General features: G+C 37.6%; 4 protein-coding genes across 5 annotated transcripts in view; 2 read left to right on the top strand and 2 right to left on the bottom strand.

The window, feature by feature from the left end:
- Positions 1-1,499, bottom strand: part of LOC111665425 (zona pellucida sperm-binding protein 4-like) — a 3,229-nt gene extending 1,730 nt beyond the window's left edge. The window contains exons 1-6 of the mRNA XM_023420419.2: positions 1,183-1,499; positions 973-1,094; positions 762-864; positions 471-688; positions 283-371; positions 70-203 (exon numbers count right to left, since the gene is read on the bottom strand). Of these exons, the coding sequence (XP_023276187.2) occupies positions 70-203; positions 283-371; positions 471-688; positions 762-864; positions 973-1,094; positions 1,183-1,396 (880 nt within the window). The 5' untranslated portion in view covers positions 1,397-1,499. The remainder of the gene's footprint in view (positions 1-69; positions 204-282; positions 372-470; positions 689-761; positions 865-972; positions 1,095-1,182) is intronic.
- Positions 1,500-1,670: 171 nt separating this feature from the next.
- Positions 1,671-5,602, bottom strand: LOC111665428 (uncharacterized). 2 transcript variants are annotated; one of them, XM_023420422.2, is made up of 11 exons: positions 5,459-5,602; positions 4,025-4,369; positions 3,761-3,850; positions 3,575-3,634; positions 2,966-3,022; positions 2,826-2,852; positions 2,535-2,723; positions 2,386-2,433; positions 2,249-2,308; positions 2,144-2,173; positions 1,671-2,038 (listed from the first exon to the last, which is right to left on the bottom strand). In XM_023420422.2, the coding sequence occupies exons 1-11, from the start codon at positions 5,517-5,519 to the stop codon at positions 1,980-1,982; spliced, it is 1,026 nt and encodes a 341-aa protein (XP_023276190.1). In that variant the 5' UTR covers positions 5,520-5,602; the 3' UTR covers positions 1,671-1,979. The 2 variants fall into 2 exon arrangements, with proteins under 2 accessions (XP_023276190.1, XP_023276191.1); XM_023420423.2 differs by having other exon boundaries at positions 2,144-2,170.
- A 2,532-nt stretch (positions 5,603-8,134) lies between these two features.
- On the top strand, positions 8,135-14,831 carry LOC111665442 (P2X purinoceptor 5-like). Its single transcript, XM_023420445.2, has 12 exons — positions 8,135-8,297; positions 9,157-9,307; positions 9,620-9,691; positions 11,467-11,542; positions 11,852-11,948; positions 12,109-12,189; positions 12,328-12,469; positions 12,707-12,843; positions 12,972-13,065; positions 13,198-13,263; positions 13,354-13,436; positions 14,082-14,831. Exons 1-12 carry the CDS (start codon positions 8,161-8,163, stop codon positions 14,158-14,160), a joined length of 1,215 nt encoding a protein of 404 aa, XP_023276213.1. The 5' UTR covers positions 8,135-8,160; the 3' UTR covers positions 14,161-14,831.
- A 2,884-nt stretch (positions 14,832-17,715) lies between these two features.
- Positions 17,716-19,002, top strand: LOC111665461 (lymphocyte antigen 6D). The gene is made up of 3 exons (XM_023420476.2): positions 17,716-17,824; positions 18,150-18,254; positions 18,385-19,002. The coding sequence occupies exons 1-3, from the start codon at positions 17,773-17,775 to the stop codon at positions 18,462-18,464; spliced, it is 237 nt and encodes a 78-aa protein (XP_023276244.1). The 5' UTR covers positions 17,716-17,772; the 3' UTR covers positions 18,465-19,002.
- Positions 19,003-19,855: the final 853 nt, after the last annotated feature.

Here is a 19,855-nt window from a genome sequence, read left to right as displayed (position 1 = left end):
AAAAAATAAATAAATATATATATATATATATATTTTTTTTTTTTTATACACACAGTATATAAATTTGACCTTTGGCAAACCTCATTTCAGTCCTTAGTACTCCTTTGCTCTTCAGTGTTGATGAGTTCTCAGATTTTTCTTTCTGAACCTCAATGCCCAGTTGAGTTATTTGAGCCAGTGCAAAGCTACAACGAACAGTAAGACTGAAAATCAGAAGGAAATTAAAATTAGTTTCTAGTTACTTCAAAAAGCAAGAAAAATTTAACATTTTCCTGTTCTTACCGGAAAGGAGTGTCACGAAATATGGAGCTGTTCTGCAGACGTTGTTTCACCTCAATGTTGACCCAATAGATTATAATCCCATCTGCTACCTGCAAGACAACAACCAAACCTGGTCTATATTAGTCACAAAAAATACCACGTGACTCTGCCTGAAGACTGGGGATGTGATGTAATTGATTTATATTTACCATGGACTGAGCACCACAATCAGTGAATGGAAAGCTGAAAGTGACAGCATTATTGGATCTGCTTTTGGGGTTACAATTGTGGCTTTGACCTGAGGGGATCCAGACTCCATCCAGGTTCAGAGGTGGGACTGTGGCATTCTGGAGGATGGTAATGTTGAACCCATCCCTGTTGCAGAAAAATTGTCTTGGCACTGGTGGATAATGCTTTTTGTTTGCCTCTGCAGAAAGCACACTGGTTAATTACAAACAGATTTCTGACGCATAATATAACTGCACACTTTGAATTACTACCTTTAATTTTCCTTTCACAGATGAGAGGTATTGACTTGACAATTTCAACTCTTCCTCTGTCTGCAAGTGCCATGATGACAACAGTCAGACTTGTGATATATTTCTAATGAACAAAATTGCAAAGACAGATTGGAAGATGAAAAAAAAGCACATATCTGCTTTAAAAATAAACGCACAAACAGGCTCAGGCTCAAGATACATTTCAGCTTACTTGTCTTTTCACAAAACAGCCATGGGAAGCAACTGTTAAGATAATAAAGGTGTCACTTCCTCCAAAGAAGTAGTGGCACTGTTTTGCTATTGCAATGGCTTGGTAATATCCACGGTGTTCATCTGCGTGTAAATGTGAACACAAACAGGATCATAGCAAACACAACCACTTCAACGATATGTGGATACGATATATCTAAGTCTGGCTTACCTTGAACATAAATGGTGAAAGGAAGATCAGCAAATTGCACCTTTGATATGTTGACGGACATGAACCCATCATGGCAGAGCAATGTATTATTATTCATAGTGTTATAATCTGTTGCTTGAAATCGTTTTGAGCCAGCATGGGCTTCACATTTGAAAAGAAACGGGGATATAGAAATAAATGTCAACCAAACAAAGTGTGTACTGCAGGTCTCCATCGTTGGTCACAGGTGGAGCAGCTGCTTCTCATTTGGCTTAATTGGCTGACTCCCATGTGACCAAAAGCAGCTCAAAAACTCATACAAACCAGTGAGCCGGCAGTGTGGTGTAGTTGTACTGTAGTACCATGTGAGGGCCCTGTGTTCAAATCAACTGGTTTCTGGGACCTTCCCTCCAGTTAAAGACATTCAGGTTAACCAGAAACTATCTGTAGGTGTGAATGTAGTTTTGTTTTCATTTATGATCAGCCGAGGAACTCACAAAAGTCTCATAATGGATCTCAAAGTCAAACTTTTAATAATGTAAAAACCATTTATAAGCTTCAAAAGTACCTAAAACACACTTAACATACACGTTTGCACAGACATACTTGCATACTCTCCTTCTGCATACATTATGGCATCTCTGATCTTCATTGCTGAACTATTGAGATAGAATTCATTTTTGGATTGTGAAAGATGCAACTGATTTCTTAAGCTTTGTTTTGTGTGAAGATCTTTATTTGATGATTTTTTCCAAACAGTAAACAGGAAAATGAATAATCAGTAAAATGCTTCAACAGCTGTGTAAAGTCTTTGTTCTCTACAGATGGTTGAGCTGGTCTGTGCTTCTGTTGTAAATCGGGTTATTGTATTCATGATCTGAGAGGGAAACAGCAAAACAACAAAGAAGTGGGACAGCAATTCAGTGCACAGTATTATTTCATCCCGAACATGCCCAAAGAATGAAGTGAAGTCAACACTCACTTTCTTTGGCTTTCTTCTTCCCAAAACCTGCTGCAAAACAGAACGCAACAGTGAGTAATGAAAAGATACTAGCTATTAATAAAAGACAAATCAAAATTGAAATACCTCGGTGAGGATTCTCCGCCTGAGTAGACATGCCTTGTTGCCTGAGTTCACCTTGGTTAGCTGTGTAATTAAATGTATAAGTGAACCAGGCAGCATTGAAATTATGTAATATTATAAAAGAAAAGTGCTTGTATTACCATAATAATGTCGACTGAAACTTGCTTGTCGTAATCTGTTGATGAGTTCTGGAGAGGTGAGGGAAGAAGTTATTCCAGTTTGAATTATGTCTCATGTTATGTTATGTGTACATGTACAACCTTTGGTAATTATGTTTATCATTAAGCACCTCTATGAAATCTGTGTTTTGTTCTTTGACTTTGCGCCCTTTCAAAGTTACACTGGTTCAAGTTTGGATGGATCCCACTCGTGCTTTGAGTGGGTGGATTCCTGTCCACATCATGCAGATGTCCTGGTAGACTATGAGGGTATCTGGTGGGGTCACCCGGCTGGTTGGCTGGGGCTTGATCATCGTTCTCTAATATTTAAAAGAAAATCAATTAAAAATATTGACATGTACATTAACGTTTTAGGTTAGCAAGGTGAATCAATGGATGGAAGAAGAGCTGTGTGAACGCACCATAAACAAGATTACTGTTGTCTGCTCCTGTAGGAAAAAGAAACACATTGTGGATAGTGCATCACATGTACTACATAGTATACAGTTGAGTGAGAGAGAGAGAGAGAGAGAGAGAGTGTATGTTTTTAACTGTAAATTACCTCTCTGCTGTTCATGGAGTGTCACTATTCCTGTTACTGCTGGTGGAGCACTGGCACCTGTAGTGGGACATTATATGCAGCAACTTGAATGAATACTTTCACATATAATAGCAAAAGTATTTGTTTTCTTGGGCTCATAAATGTCTCATAATATGACTGATCAAACATCTAGACATACAGTATGTCCCTCAAGCAGAAGGAGAAGGATTGACTTAAATAGTGAGCAATCCTTTAACAAAACTAGGAGGGCACTCAGAGAGCACAGATCTCTGCCAAGGCTAATATCAAAACAACATACACCAAATTCAAATTCATAGTAAATGATCCCAATCTGCCCCAAAATTTAATGGGTTCTTCCCTGATCCATGCCCAATCCCTCTACCAAGTTTGGTTCAAATTGGTTCAGTACTCCGCATAATTCTGCTGACAAATAAACAGACATGGGTGAAAACACAACCTCTTTGGCAGAACTAATTATGCAAATGACACAATCAGTATCAATAAACAACCTACTATATATATTCCTTTTTCTGTAAAAATAACTATGTACCAAGAAACAATCCACAGAAGATGGATCTAAAGAAAATGGTAAATTATGAAATTTCTTACCTACAATATCAGCACCTACAGGATTGTTGGTATTGTCTTGTGATCTGTTCTTATAGAATACTGAAATAAAAACAAAGTTTTAAAATAACCAGTCACCAATCCATTTATCGAGCAATCAAATGCACCACACACCTTTCTTCTATCGACAGCTGTGGGGTGAATGTGTGAGACAGGGCAGGTACTCACAGTAACTGCAGCTGCTCAGCAGGATGAAAGCAGCCACGCCAACACAGATGTAAATCAGTAGCAACATTTCTCCTCTCAGTGTATCTGCATCTGTGGTTTTAAAACAACACCTTTCACAGGAAACTCATCGTTTGTCCGCCCCAATGTGTTCGGCCTATGAAATTTGTGACCATAGATAGGAAGAGGCCCCGTGTCTCTCTCACAGCCTGCTGCTCAGACTTCAGAAAATATTACCATACAACCTCCAAACAGAAATCCACTTACCTGTTGCAGCAACCAACTCCACCTGAAGACAGTCAGTTCCCTGCTTACAGTAATAACAACCCAGGTCAGAGTACTGAAGTTCATCAATGCAGATGGAGTAGTTTCCTTCTGAGCCCTGATTTGGAAAAGCTTTCACCCGGCCGCTTTTTGGGAGTAGGAACTTGATACTCCCTTTAGAATTGAGATGCACCAGTTCCATCGCAGGAGTGTGGGCCCATGACACCCAACTGAAGTTGCTGTTTGCAAAGGTGCATGGAAGAAGCACAGACGAGCCAAGTGGAGCACTGACTGTGTGCGTCTCACAAACTTCCAGAAGCTCACAAGATACCTCATTGTGTAGGTCATCTTAACGGGAAGAGAGAAAAAAGTTTTCAGGTTTAAGGCCACTGAACTCATGCTCAAAGAAGTAAGTAAATGTAACTGGATTACAATTATAAGCAGAAAAATAAAAAAAATATGAAAATGATAAACATGAATTACAAACACTCTTAAGCTATCATCTTAGTTAATATACAATGTGTATTAACCATGATATTATGTTCACTTTTTGGACCCTTTGATACTGTTCAAGTCAAATTGACATTGTTGGGATTTTAAAAGCAATACAGAAATAAGAAATGACATAAAAAATCCTAATGAAACCTGAAATGAAACAATGTTTCCATTGATTTTATCATTTTTACACAAACAATAGAAACAGACCCAAACCTAGATTGTTTTAGTCACTGACTAAGAAATACATCTCTCAAAAATGCCTCAAAAATAATTTGCAAATGCAGATGATTTACAACAAATAGAGACACAATACAAAAACTAAATGTACACTGATTTAGTCGCTGTTGATGAAATGCACAACACCTAAAATAATCGATCGCTACCCCTAACCCATCTATGTGTCTCACTCGCTTCCAATATTAGCTTCAAGGCCGTCTCAGCAGACTTTTTCGCTTATAGAGGATTGAGTTTGAAATTTCCTATATACTGTGATGTAGTTATTTAGCTGTTTTGCCCCTCCCGCGATGTGTATGTGTGAGAGGTACAGTCCGGGGAAATGTTAAAAGTTTTGGAAAAACACAATGCAGGTTCCCACACAACAGACGGGAAAAGAGAGCGGGAAAGTAGAAGAGCAGATGCTTCTCAGTGCTTGGATTGTAACAATGTAGCATGAGTTGTGTGGGGGGTATTAAAGTAGTGTAAAGTGTACTCAATTTTTTTTAATTATTTTTTTTATCTAACATGTCATACACAGATAATGAGCCAAGGGCACACAGTTTCAGGTTGAAAAGAAATTATCCTTGTAAATTTGACCTCATCAGAGTTAAAGTGAAATAAAAACGTATGATCAAACAATTAAATTAGCGAAAGAGACGTTTTATGTATTGAATGTCTTAAAACAAATAATATTTAATTCTCTAATTTCTGAAAAGGACTTACCATTCGATGACACACACATGAAGCACACGGCTAAAGGGAAAATCCACTTGTCAGTATTCATTGTCAACCCCTCACACTGTGAACAGTACTACGATAATGCTGCATGTTAACCCCTCTAAGCATCATGGGACAAAACCACAAGACCATCACAGTTCATTTTGTTATTTACGGAAATGCTTTACTGTTTCAGTTTCACATGAGCAGCTAGATCACATTTACCAGTGAAGATCCCATTTAACAATGGAGGAGCCAAATGTTTTATGTATCAATTTTTGTTTGCAAACTGTATGGTGATCATGTCAAATACAAACTTCAAATTTACATCAATTAATAAGTGGGTTGGTAGATGAAGGCTAAAAAAGCTGTGACATGACATTGCCTTCAGACCACTTCCTGTTGAAACATGCAGGGGCTTCCAGAAAAGGAGGCTGTGTGATGAAAGCAGTTAAATAAGAAGGTTTACTATCACCTAGGCTAAAATCAAAGCAAAAGCACACAATTTAACCTCAATTTTACAACTTTACGGTGAGTCCTGCCTTAAATCCACATCTCACCCTGTAATTGAAACTAAATACTGATATTTTGACCCAAAAGTACATTTCTAATGAAATTCTGATTAAATACAAATACTCATGCTTCTAAAAGCCAATTGTCAGTGCTATAGCGGAAGAAAATGTCATGATGGTATTGCCATTTTTATGTCTATGTAACTTCTTTCATTACTCAAAGCTACACATCTGCAGTGTTGTGGTAACATACTGCTGGGAGTCTCTTCTGATATCTCATTGTGTTTGATATACATTTTTTATCTTTTACATTCACCATGGTATTGGATTACTTTGCGAAAGTGAGTGTGGAGAAGTTAAGATTGAAATGAATACTCTCAAGAAATATGTACAAGGTTTATTATGTAATTAAAGGAGAATTCGGTTTGATATTACACTTCCATAAAGTTGGGGGACTTAAAAGATTAAAAAATAAATAAAAATAAGCAGAGGCAGAGATATGCGAACTTTTACTCTCAATGCATCAAACACAAAAAAGACTTGATCCTGCACCTCCCATAATGCCATCTCATTAGGCTGTATAGTACTCTTCCTCCCGAGCTGTATATAATTATTGTTTTGGTGATTAGCATAAAGTGAGCGACAACTAGCACTTTTCCATATGCATTACAGTAAATATCCAGTCAGAGATGACATAAATAAGTAAAGGAAAACATTAACATAGGTAATAACATTGTTCATGTTTAGACGTTAGATTCACAGTTACGGTCAAAATAATTTTGAGCTTGTAAAGTAATGTTCACAAATAATTCCAAAGTTTGTAGTTGTAAAGCAATGTAATTTTTCACACATGTATGTGCTCTAGGATTACACTGGACTTGACTTTATGAATATGAGCAAAGCAGGAGAAGCAGTCAGCGGGTTCCATTTGAAAGGATTTAATCTTTTGCTTGCAGTCAGTCAGGTGTGAGTGGTTACAGCCACACACAGGTCAAATTCTATCATATTATCTTGAATAAAGAGACAAACAATTCTAAATCAAAATCAGCACATCAATACATTCGCACTCTAAATATATAGTCATGTGAGAACAAACCAAGGAGATTAGATGTACTACCTAATGACAAAATAAAGACTACTTGAGGAAATATAATCAAATAATCTCACTCAACGCACTCAGGAACAAAGGTGAAATTACAGAGGGAACAAGCTCAGGTGAAGGGCAAAAAGAGAATGAGCTCAGGACAAAGAACAATGAACACTCAAGACACCTCTGTGAGCTGCTAGCACACCTGTTCTCCTGCTGCTCTTCAGCCCAGCAAAGTAAAGACAATTAAAAAGAAAATACTGCTATCCAATTTGCATTCCCACACTCATGTGGGCGTTCTATGAATGAAAATCATCTATACATTAAATCTGTGAGCTGTACTCCAGCATAGTGTTACTAAAAAAGGTGTCAAGATTAGTAATGCCGTTTATGCCAAATTCATTCCCCGCCTATGTCATGTAAAAATTCAAAATTGTAACATCAGATAATTTTTGCCTCTTTTTAAATGGCAGTAGTGAAAATTATTCATTGTCAAAATCTGTTGTGTTGTGGTTTCAGAATGATTGAGACAGAGAACAATTAGATTCAAGATTAGATTAGATTAGATTTTTTTCCCCTGGGAATCAACATGTTTTTCCCCCAAATGATGTACAAATGGCTTGATACAGTAAATAATGCAATGTCTGATGTTTGAATGGGGAAAGAAGTTCCCCGCGGAGAATGCCCCTGAATATCGACTTAAGTTGGTGCTCAGCTCTGAATTCAATGTCAGGCTTTGCCTCTGATACATAACTACAGAGCTCAGATGATGCAGCTGTTTTATTGACTTTGACGACCCCTTGGCCTTTCGTTTGGCGCAACCATGAGACTGACAATTGTTTTTTAATGAAAAGACTCGAACGATGCACGCGTGTCTTTTTTATCGTTTCAGCTCAAATGAGCGTATTCATCAAAACAGAAATGTGTCCAGGAGCAACCGGATGTCACTGCACATGTCCTCACTGAGAGAAGACCAGTATTATTTCGAAAGTCTTAACCGGATATTGTGCATGTTGACGGTTATTGTTCATGGGAGGTGGGGGAGTGGGGGGTCCGCCTCCCGCAGACTGTGGTGCACTGACATCCCACTGGTCGCACACTGCTCCAGGATGGCCGGGAGCTGTTTGAAAGGACGTTTTCTTTCCGTATTTGACTACAAAACGGAAAAATATATTGTCGCCAAAAATAAGAAAGTTGGGGTTTTGTACAGAGTTATTCAGTTATCTATCATCGGTTACATTATTGGGTAAGTGAATTTCTTTTTTACCCTTTACCTCCTTCCATGTGACAAACTGGAGTCTATAAATGACATCACAATAAAAACATTTAGAAAAGAAGTTTATGTCTTTGAGTTAAGTCCCTAGAGTGAGTTTATATTGACCCTAGTCGTACTGATAATTGTATATCCTATTATAAATAAATGACTTAATAAATGTAACATTTACATAAACATATTGGTCACTGATTAAAGACTAACAGAGAGCCTACTACACCTACATTGTTCAGTTATAGACCATGGAGATGTTTCAAGGCTTGATTAAGTTAATGGGCTGTAATTATTATACATTATATATATTGTTGGTGCTATAGAGGACCAAGTGACAGGACCAGCTTGCCACTAATATCCTTAATAGAGCCTTATTTTATTGGCCAATTTAGATCACAGATACAGTAGGTACAAAGTAGCCTACTCAGTGCCTTGTTCAGTGCCCTGTAGCAAAAGCCATAAATAAAAAACCTATAGCAGACCTAACACAGAAAATAAATTGTGGTCATGTAGCACCTTTCTAAAAGCAGAAGTCAGTCAAGTACTTAATGTATAAAATACAGAAAATATAAGAATAACATTTTAAATTTAAATTTTATTCCTATTCCATGCTTGATATGATGCAACAGTATCACAGCAATGCTACTCCATGTAAGAATATTATGACTATAGTGATATCACAAAAACTACTGAAAAACACTGCATGTTTCACACAAACAATCTGAGAACTAAAATAACACATCTTTAAGCTGTTAAATTTTTACGTCATGCAACTTTTGTGGGTGTCAAGAGTCAGAATAAACAGGTGGTTTATTCTGAGAGTTGCTCTCATCCACAGGTGGGTTTTCGTAAGCAAGAAAGGCTACCAGGAGACAGATGAGGCCATACAGAGCTCTGTCATAACTAAACTAAAGGGAGTCTCCGTGACTAACACCTCTGAGTCTGGTCTGCTGGTGTGGGGACCGGAGGATTACGTCATTCCACCACAGGTGAAAACATTTACACAGTATGTGCAGACCATCAGGCCTATTACTAGAAACTGAAGTTTCATCTTTAGCCAGCTACATTATTTAGAATAAGAACAAAGGCTAGGAGAAAGGGCATCCACACACAGGTGGTAGGAAACTAAATGTCTCAACAGTCGCCCTGCATGAAAAAATGCAGCCCTCTCATGTGGGTATTACATAAAACAATACAGACGGACTAAGGGCTGAGGAGGGAGAAAGGCAGGCAGCAGGGGTCATCATGACATGATGTCCATATAAAGTCCAATTTACAGTGTGTGTTTCCTCTGCGTGTAGGGTGAAGCTGTTCTGTTTGTTGTAACCAATTTCTTAGAGACGCCAAACCAGAAGCTGGGATACTGTGCTGAGGTAAGAATATTTTGTAGAGTTGATTTAAATGTAAATCACTGACTGTATGTTAAACCCCTGTGGTACTCTCTGTGACTGTAATAGAAGCTGTCATAATGAATGGTATCTACTGTAAATCACTATTATGGCTTATGGTCCAGTATTCTCTTCTTTTATAATATGCAAAAAGACGTTTTACGATACATAACCCAAAACAATTAACATAGACAGATAATCAATCCCAAAAATATCTGTTTTATTATCAGTATGATTGTTTTATGGAATTAACTTTGCTTGGTCCTGAGGGCAAGTAAGAGATTCTGTTTTCAGTGTTGATGCTGTTGTTATGTGGACATGCTTTCATGTCTTCTTCCCATTGCGTCTTTCTAGCAGTTAGTCACCAGGACGCACCACACGGATTTTTGAGACAATCATATTTTGTTTGATGTAGGAATACTAGTGAGGTTTCTGTTAAGAGAATCAGCTTGCTGCAGGGCAGGATGTGCCGTTTAGACACTGTGTTCTCTACGCAAACTCCACTCAAACTCAGTTTCAAGGCATCTGACTAACTGTGTTTATTTTAAAGTTATTTTATTTACTCTCCACTGTTTGACTTCTGATCATGCGGAAACTATTCCAGTCAGCCATGTCTCAGAGATACAGTAGGCCATGTATGACTGAGGTTAGAGAGGAGCTGGAAATGACCTGTCCTGTGATAGTAGAGCTGATTGAAAATCATACATTAACCGAAGCTTCTCGTTGCTCACATGATATTTTCTAGGTTCAGGTAACTGGAGAGACAATTCAGAGACATCTACTAGCAGAAGCACCTCAAATCAGCACAATATCACAGGATGATCAAGACTCATAATTTATATAAATTCAACAAAAGCAGTAAACAGAGAAACAGGTAGTAAGAAGAACTACGGCTGATCTGTTGTCCCTGATTTTTGACAACACGTGGCTGGTATATGGTGGCAAAGCCATCAGAACACTGGTCCACATTTTCTTCAGTGTTAGTCATAACAAAAGACTTTTAACTTTTATCAAAGGCTGACACCCCCCTCTACTTTCTATGAGTTTGTGTATGTGTGTGTGTCAGTTATCCTGTTCATCATTTCCCCTCAGCTTTATCTTTAGCTACAAATTTCCAGAGGGTTCCTGGTATGTAAACTCAGCCTCTCTTGGTCAGCAGCCAAGAAGAATAGAGAGCCCGTACAAGCATTGCACAGCCATAAAACACTGCTCTTGTGTACGTTTCAGACTTCACCAATTGCAGTTCCCAGCCCTCATTCACGGCCTGCCTATAAACAGCCACTAACTACACGTTTACTTCCATATTTATAGTGTTGCTAGAATCTCTCATCTTTATCTGAAAGTGTTCTTCGCTATTAACAGGACCCCAGAGTTTCTAGTAACTATTTTGTTAGACACTGTTTCTGTCCATGAAATCTATGAGAGTTACACCCTTTTCATAAAATTTTTATTTCTAAAGTAACAGTGATACATATGGAAATCCGTATCTATCAGATAAAAAGTACAAAGTAAGAATGATGCTCAAGAGTGAAAATTATGATACAAAATTTTTTTTTTAAATTACAAAATACAAAAACTTTAGCCTTACCATACCATGGATAAAGTCCAGGTGTTTGTATCTTACAGTGAATTGCAATACACCTGATTACCCGATCAAGCTCGCTGCTAAAAGATTTTTTATCCAACATTTGAAAAAGTGGAGCTGCTGTTAAAAGTGTTTTCTTGAACCTCTGCTCTTTTCCTTTGACATTTCTTCCCAGAGTCCCAAAGTGCTGGATGGCCACTGTCGAGTCGACAGGGACTGTGATAAGGGAAAGATGGTAGTGGCTGGTAATGGTAAGAAAGAACAACTACTGATTTTTAATTGGCGATAAATTGCTTGACTTTGTCCTTTTCTCAAAGATATCTTGGGTCTAAATTCAGCAAAAAAAATTCTGTGTCAGTATTAGTTTATGTTTGTTCAAGGGTATGTGCTAAATGTAACTAAAATACTGTAATAATTCTCATTTGAACGAATTATATAGTATATATATATATATATATATATATATATATATATAATCCAAGCAGAAACTCAAATGTGTCTTTTCACATGTGATGAGGTGGATGACTTAAAGCAGTTTTAATCTGTTGTCTTTTCTTCAGGAATCATGAGTGGCCGATGCTTAAGAAAAGATGAAAGCTCCAATGGTACCTGTGAAATCTATGGCTGGTGTCCCATTGAAAGAAAATTCAAACCACAGTAAGGAGCAGCTCAGTCACATAAGTTATTGATTAGTTATTGATCACACTCCAGCTCTTACAAATACTGTACATAGCTGCCACTTTGCTATGAGAAACTTGTCATGAACTATGTCCCTTAACCTGCCTTACCAAATGCCCATGTTTTGTTTTTTGAGCAGAGGGCCTCTGCTGACAAATGCTGAAAACTTCACCATCTACATCAAGAATTTCATCCAATTTCCCAAATTCAAATTTTCAAAGTAAGTCCTCTTCTTCTGTGCTCCACACTCAGCATGACACCACTGTGTGCTGCTTGCTTAACTGGAAACAGGAGTTGAGTAAGGGAGCAGTGCACATTCATATACACTCTGTGCTGCTCTCTGTTTCTCAACTTTGAGGTCCAACGTTCTTGAAACAACTGATGACTCTTATCTGAAGAAATGTCGATATGACGAGGAGCTCCACCCATATTGCCCCATCTTTCGTCTGGGAGACATCACCCAGCGAGCCAGATACAACTTCCAGGACATGTCTACGTTTGTTAGTATTATACTTTTCAACTGCATATATTTAAGAGTTAGTGCATGTTACATAACTTAAACCCTAAATTGTACCTTCAACTAATTAATTTAAAGTCACAGCATGAGAACTGACATAAACATCGCTATAGTGAAGCACCTGTTCCAATGTAAAAATGACTGAAATATAAAAATGACAGTTTTGAATGGTTATTAACATGTTTTTAATGGCACATATGATCTATCTTCTGTTTTCTAGGGTGGCTCTATTGGCATAATGATAAGTTGGAACTGTGACCTTGACAAAGGCTACTCTCACTGCCATCCACAGTACTACTTCACTCGCCTGGACATCAGTGTCTCCAACACAACCATCGCAACAGGATTTAACTTCAGGTCAGAAAAATATTTCCTGTTCTTTTCAACAATTTAGATATTTTTATTTACCATTAAAAACATATGATTTGAAAGGGGGGAAATTCGAAAGTCATAAAGATTATTATTGTTTTTTGTATTCTTTTCAGACACACGCGGTATTTTAAAAATGCTACTGGTGAGAGTTATCGATCTCTGTTCAAAGTCTACGGTGTCCGATTTAATATCATGGTGCATGGAAAGGTAATTTAGATGCATTTTTCAGGGAGAATGCATGAACTGTCTACTCTGCATTATGATGTGTCATAATTTAAGTAATAATGCAAACAACACTGTTTTGTAATTTTATTCTTACATTACTCTTGTGGTTCATAGGCCGGGATGTTCAGCATCATCCCAACAGCCATCAATGTTGCTTCAGGACTGGCTTTGATGGGTGCTGTAAGTAACATGAATAAGTTTGACTTCATGTTTGAATTTTGTATTTTCCCAGTTATGAAAGTCTCATCACTGCATAAAACTTTTTAACAGGGAGCTTTCTTCTGTGACATGGTCCTTCTCTACCTAATGAAGAAGGGCAACTCTTACAGAGAGCGGAAGTTTGAGGACTGCAGGTATGATAAACAACACAGAAGTACAGATGCAGAGTTTTCTTCCTCTTTTTCTAAATATTTAGGCTTCATCCATTTATGATAAATAATATTGTATTTGCCATTTTAACTAAAACGATTGAGATCCTTCAATGCATTATCTTTATGTTCTGACATTAACATTTGACTGCTGACCAATCAGCAGCATTCATTTCTGATGTATTATAGCAAGCTGGATACTATGTAGCTTATTAGTTAGCTTTAATTGATCTTAAGCTATGGTGGCCTGGATGGTTCAACACAATGCAGAGGCCACAACACAAATACAAAAGCAACAGCACAAATGCAAATTAAGCCACAACGGATGTTATGCAGTGCACCGTATAGCTATAACAATAAATATGAAAATGAAAAAAGGATCACAAAAGTACATAAATATGAAAAAATTAATACACTGAAAAACATTGCTAATTTGTGACAATCTCGTAGAGACATTAATCAGTTATCTAGCAACAACGTTTCACTTACTCAAACTGCTGCATTGTGTTGACCCGTCTGGGCCGCTGTATTAAGCTGCTTTTGGCTAGTGTTATTCTGGTATGATACATTGCTTATCTTCAAAAGGTGTATAATTGTTCTCACATATTTGCCACCACAATCTGTCCACAGAAGTAAGAAATCAACATCTGAAGACAACAGTGTGGAGGACAAAAAGGCTGCCATGGAGCAGGAGAATCTGACGTTTTAGTCTTTTCACTGCGTTAGATGAGTTTGTAACATGCCCTTGTTGGTTGTAGCGTAACATTATAATAATGAAACATGCAGTGCAGTGTAACTTCTGCTTTACTGGTGTGGAGCTCTTGTAAGGTGAGGCATCATCTTAAAAATTGGTTTTTAAGTTGGTAGCATTGTAGAGCTTCAAAATGATGATTGAAAACGATCATGAGCAGATATTCCATTAACTTTATACCACCATAAAACAAGTGTGTTTTAGCAACATTGTCTGAGATGCATGCAGACCACTGAAGATTAAGTTAAAGTTTTGCTGTTTTTTTCAACCCAAACAACTATTCATTTGTGGATTTTTTAAAAAAAATAGCTGCGTTATATTTTTAAATATATAATGCAAAGTTTTTAGTCATCATATGAATTTGACCACTCCTTTTACTCCTTTTAGCATTTTAATAGAGGGTGTAAGACTTTAATCACTTTTCGCTGTCTCTAGTAATGACATTGTTTACTGCTTGTTTTGCAGTGGCTAATGATTCGTATGAATGGAATATACCTCATATGTGAATAACACTTTAAGTTTGTTTCTTCAGAGTGGTGCATCATTTATGTGATTTTGTTCAGTCAGTTTAGCAACTAAACTTTTATTTATTAATTGATACAGAAAAATAAAGATTTCAATAAGAAACATGTCTGTATCTTGAGTTCCTTTTTTATTATATTAATTGCAGTAGAAGACAATGTTTTCCACAGCTCCCATGTCTTGTTTTTTACTGTTAGCTTGCTAGTCAGTAGCTGTAGCACGTGAAACTGATATGTAACAAAGCTCTCTCTTCAGACTGGCCCTACATGTAAAATATGTGTAAACACAATGACGCCTCAGGGTGTACACATGTGATCACTGAATTGCTTTATGACAGCTTGTTTATTGGCTTTTCTTCTGCCTGACTTTAACACCTATTTTTTATAAACTGCATAAATGATAGTGATTATGACAAAGTGGTGGTGAGCTGAACTCTTGACACTGTGGCAGCACCAAGTGCAGCACAGAGCACCTTATCATATATTAGGGACATTGGTGGGCTCACAGCAAAGTGACAGCACTCCCTTCGAGACGTAGGATTATATCTCATAAAGAGCAGGCCACAGCCTGAATTACCCAAGAACCTGATTAAGAATTTTTCATTTTATTTTATCTTTCTCTGTCCTCTCAGTAAGAAGAAGTGACCATCATAGGCAGCTCTCACCCCTGGAAATTAAATTCAAGAACAAGTAAATCAGGTTCTTTGTTAAATATTTATTTTGAGGGGAATGTAACCAAGTAAACAATCTTTCACCTCAACTCTGTTATCTTATTTTCACACTTTCACAGTCTTCTTTTACATGACTTTGTAACTTGCGGTTTTACACATTGGTGTATTTCCACGCCGACAAAGAGTCAGCACCTCACTGTAAGCAGTTTTTATTAGAACGACTTTCTTCTGAAGAAATAACTCTGCAGACAGCGTCTTTTGTGGATATGCAGAGTAAGAGGGACACCGTTTCTGGAGAAATGTTTTGTTACCTTGTAAAGTATCTTTTCTAGAATGCTCTTAACAAATGACTCACAGTTGCAGCTGCTCAGTGAGTGCAGAGCAACTTGGACAACAACAAAAGCACAGATGGCACAGAAAGCATCTTAGAGGGCGCTAAAACCCTAAAAAGAAAACTCTGCAGCATACTTTGTAACATATTAGTGATTTCTAACTCGGTAAATGCAGATATTCACTATTAAAATAAATCTTACAGTTGCCACGTGAATGATCCTATTTCTTCAAGGACTTGTTTCCCTTCAGGGTTGCATCACTGAAAAATAAATATTCATACACAGTCTTTTGCCTGTCCCCATTCTTGCCTACAGATGTCACTAAAGGACAACTTCTTGCTCTAGTCATGTTTGACAATGCAGTCATTTACAGTCAGGAGAGTCAAATGAAAGGAAAGTTGCTAAAACTCTTAATGATTCTACTCAGTATGTGAATCAATTTAATTAAATCCCAAAAGTGGCAGTTGGTTGAGGATTTTATCCATGATCGGTGAGTGAACTGAAGAGAGCATTTCCACATTTTACTGCAATTTAAGTGTTTTTAATGCTCTACATACCATAATACTAATGTACAAATTCAACAAAACAAACAAAATAACAACGGTAGATTGTAGTGTTGAAGGCAATATACATAGTCTAAAACTAATTTCAGTGAGTTAAGTCAGGTTTCATCATCATTGTTCTTAATGGAGCTGAGGCATCGAGTTATAAAAGTGCATTTGAGTGAGTAGACTCATCTGTTATACTTCATATATAAACCTTCACACCAGATTTGACCAGATATTACCTTTTAAGTGACAGGTTTTGTGTTGATAAGGAAATATTGAAAACTTTAAATTAATTTCATTATAATAGTGACAATAAAAGAATAAGTTTCATATGCAGATCTGATCAAAATTCAGGAAGCACAAGAGATACTGTAGCTATCTTCTCGTTTACACCGCCTACTCCACATTCTTTTGCCTCGTCAAAACCAGTGGCACCACATTACCCATTATGCAACTCGACTGCCAGTTTGGTTGGAGATCCATGTGTGTTATGTTTCTGGCAGGTAATAGCCCAACTAGCAATATCAGAGTGAAACAACATTTAAATGATGTCAGGCAGAAGTATTGAATCTTCGATGACGCCCAACATCGAAACCAAATTGAAAGTGCTCGATATGTTGAATCAGATTTTCAACCATGACTGACACTGAATCACCACTTATTCACCCATTATCTAAAAGGGTGCCTAGGATTGAATTTTAGTTTATTTTGATAAGTACTTCCTGATGGCAGCCAGCGCTTGAAAAATGGTAAAAGTATGGGGTGTGGTGATGCCTATGACATAACATTTGTTGCTGGTCTAGTTTTTCATGGGTACTGGCGTTAGGTGGATTCTAGCATCCCTATGAAAACAACTGCAATTACACCAATGACATTTTAGGAAGTTTTCCTCAATACAATACTGTGACACATCTTTAATTAAAATTAATGTCAATTACCATTATTAACTGAGTCAGGTGCAAATTATGCAAGAGGCTCTCATCAGTTTCAGTTACATACTGTTACACCTATTCCACATTGTTCTGTCTTGTCAAAACCAGTGGCACCACATTACCCACCCGGACACCCAGTACCCCAGTTGGCACACTGAGACAAAATGTTAGTTCAAGCATTTCTGCAGACCCAAACCAAGCAAATATACAGACTGCTGAAGTCTATGAACTTGCTCAGTGCTCAGACGTAAAGCTAAACTCTGAAATTTACAGGTTACATACAACAACATCATTAGCTCTAACCCACAGGAGAGGGTTAAGAACAACCTTAACCTATCCTCCTCCAACTGCAACACACACCTTGTTCAATTGCAAAAGTACAGCAGATTAAATTACTCTTTGTCTGCTTAGGTTTTGTCTTTTCTTAGGGACAAAAGGGCTGAAACTACATTCATTGGCATAGCTTGCACAAGGAAGTGCACAAGTCAGTTCTAGTTTGGTATGTTGTGTTTGTGCCAGTATAAAAGTGCCAGAGCGAGAGGTTTGTCCACATACCACCTGACAACATGAAGGTCCTGCTTCTTACGCTGCTGCTCCTGCTGCTGTGTAGCACTCACGGTGAGGGAATTTTGCTTTATATTTTTAGCATGATTTTTCCTGAAGTACAGCTCAACATTGGGTAAAAATACTAAAAATCATTAACTATAATGGAACCACTTGATTTGATCACTAATGTGTTACTCCTGTGGACAGACATTGTTTCTTTGAAAACAATACAAGAAAATGTCTTCCGTCATTGAGAAACTATCCAGTGTTCGCTGGATACTCAATCAGCCCAATATCAAAATTATAAATATTGATGTTACCTTCATGACTTCACAATATTGTGAGTGATAGACAAAAACCCTAAATCTATTTTTGATGGATTTTGTCTTCTCTTCAGTGCTGACGCTCAGATGCTACACCTGTGAAAATGAGAATGACGACATCTGCAAGATGGTGACACAGTGCCCTTCGTCGGCTCAGTACTGCAAAACCACCCAGGACGGTACATAGGACTCATTCTGCTGTGTTTTCTTTGTTTTAATATGTGTTTATATTTTTAGGAAAAACCCATATGTTTGTTTGTTGCAGGTATTTTGTATTTTTTTGTAATTTTTGTATCTGTTTTACAATAGGTGACAATTTGTATCGAAGCTGTGAGGAACTTTGCGTAGAAGACTTTTTCACAAGCTGCTGTGACAAGGACCTGTGCTAAACCTGGGGCATCACTCGGCAATCACTTTCACTTTCTGATTAGTCACAGTAGTATGAAAAATTTAACTTGAGAAGTGTGAATATGATCAAATGAAATATGAATGATTTGTTACTTTATCAAATTTTATCGTGATGATCCTGTCATTGATTTTTCTTGCTTATTTGAAGAGTCTGCTTGAAATCATTTCGGGTAAACTTTTGACTTGATTGTTTAGCCTCATTGATCATCCCATAGCCATCTTAAACTGTGCAACCCACTGTAGACACAGCCATGATTCCTTTAAAAAACTAGTGCCAGTGGCAAAGCAACTACACATACACACACACACGCACATACACACACACACACATGCGTGCACACACGCACACAAACACACACTTAATCCCTTCCTGTTGTCACTCAGTGGGTCACTTCAACAGCTTACCTCTATGTGGGTCGTTGTCTCTTACTGCTGCACTGTAACGCTGGACTCCCTTTAGAGTGTCATCTGTGTCAAACTCAATAAAATGCTGAATAATAAATATTTAATTGATCAAAATTGTTTGTTTCAGCTGTCTTTTCTTGCAGGTAAGGCAGGAAAAAAAACTCTGATGATGTCTGACGATTTAAAAGGGTTTTATAGTTATTGAGCCATATGAGCCACATGGGTTCGATAACATGTAGCTAACATGTATTGACTGTATGAGTTCGTCATGGGTTTTAGTTGGGTGGATTCTTGGCCATTACTGGCAGTGTAGAAAATATTTGTCTTCCGGTTAAAAAGAAGTACATAAGTTGTCTGTCCAAGCAGTTTATTATGACTCATTATGTTTAACTGTTTGGTGACTTTTAGCCACCCAGTAATTATGATAGTAGCAAAGGAGGAAGTCAGTCCTGGTTTTTTCTTTACCAGAACCCAGATGTAGATGTAGATCCATTGAGGTGACGCAAGAAAACTTATAGTGCCATGCTATTCCACTGATTGACAGTCGTTAGTGATCCTCATAGAAATGAAGCAATGTCAATGGTTTTGGGACGATGGGGTTTCCAACACCACCCCAACCATCCAACATGCAGTTAGGACAATTATAAGTGGGGACCATGTTGGGGATGGAGCAAAACTATTCTTCTTTAATCTAGACAATAAAACACACAAACAACATCCACCCAAAGAGTCTAGTTTATGCCTGTGGCTGGGGCATCTTGCTGGGGACATTCAGTCACTCTGCCCTGGTTACAGAAAGATGGTGGCCATTTCACACCCTGTTACTGTCAGGCAGGTACAAGACCTGGCTATATGGATATCCTCCCAGCATCAAAATAACGTGAAGCATGTTGCAATTAAATATTGAGTAACTACAAATGTTGTGAGTAATTGCTGAATGATGTTAAAGAGGCTCTTAAACAGTGCA

This window comes from Seriola lalandi, unplaced genomic scaffold, assembly GCF_002814215.2.
Source record: "Seriola lalandi dorsalis isolate HSWRI2012SDOR001 ecotype SW California unplaced genomic scaffold, Sedor1 jcf7180002054642, whole genome shotgun sequence".
Classification (NCBI taxonomy): domain Eukaryota; kingdom Metazoa; phylum Chordata; class Actinopteri; order Carangiformes; family Carangidae; genus Seriola; species Seriola lalandi.
Note: the sequence above shows the minus strand (reverse complement) of the source record. Positions and strands in the feature narration are given on the sequence as shown.

What these genes read in the sequence shown, in the direction of transcription:
- LOC111665442 (XM_023420445.2), top strand. Translation starts at nt 8,161, where the DNA reads ATGGCCGGGAGCTGTTTGAAAGGACGTTTTCTTTCCGTATTTGACTAC. An exon ending in AGCTGGGATACTGTGCTGAG is followed by an intron (nt 9,692 to 11,466) that starts GTAAGAATATTT and finishes ATTTCTTCCCAG; the next exon opens with AGTCCCAAAGTGCTGGATGG. An exon ending in GCAACAGGATTTAACTTCAG is followed by an intron (nt 12,844 to 12,971) that starts GTCAGAAAAATA and finishes TATTCTTTTCAG; the next exon opens with ACACACGCGGTATTTTAAAA.
- LOC111665461 (XM_023420476.2), top strand. Translation starts at nt 17,773, where the DNA reads ATGAAGGTCCTGCTTCTTACGCTGCTGCTCCTGCTGCTGTGTAGCACT. An exon ending in GCTGCTGTGTAGCACTCACG is followed by an intron (nt 17,825 to 18,149) that starts GTGAGGGAATTT and finishes TCTTCTCTTCAG; the next exon opens with TGCTGACGCTCAGATGCTAC. An exon ending in CTGCAAAACCACCCAGGACG is followed by an intron (nt 18,255 to 18,384) that starts GTACATAGGACT and finishes GTTTTACAATAG; the next exon opens with GTGACAATTTGTATCGAAGC.
- LOC111665428 (XM_023420422.2), bottom strand. Translation starts at nt 5,519, where the DNA reads ATGAATACTGACAAGTGGATTTTCCCTTTAGCCGTGTGCTTCATGTGT. An exon ending in CAACAGTAATCTTGTTTATG is followed by an intron (nt 2,724 to 2,825) that starts GTGCGTTCACAC and finishes TTTAAATATTAG; the next exon opens with AGAACGATGATCAAGCCCCA. An exon ending in TTTCAGTCGACATTATTATG is followed by an intron (nt 2,309 to 2,385) that starts GTAATACAAGCA and finishes TTAATTACACAG; the next exon opens with CTAACCAAGGTGAACTCAGG.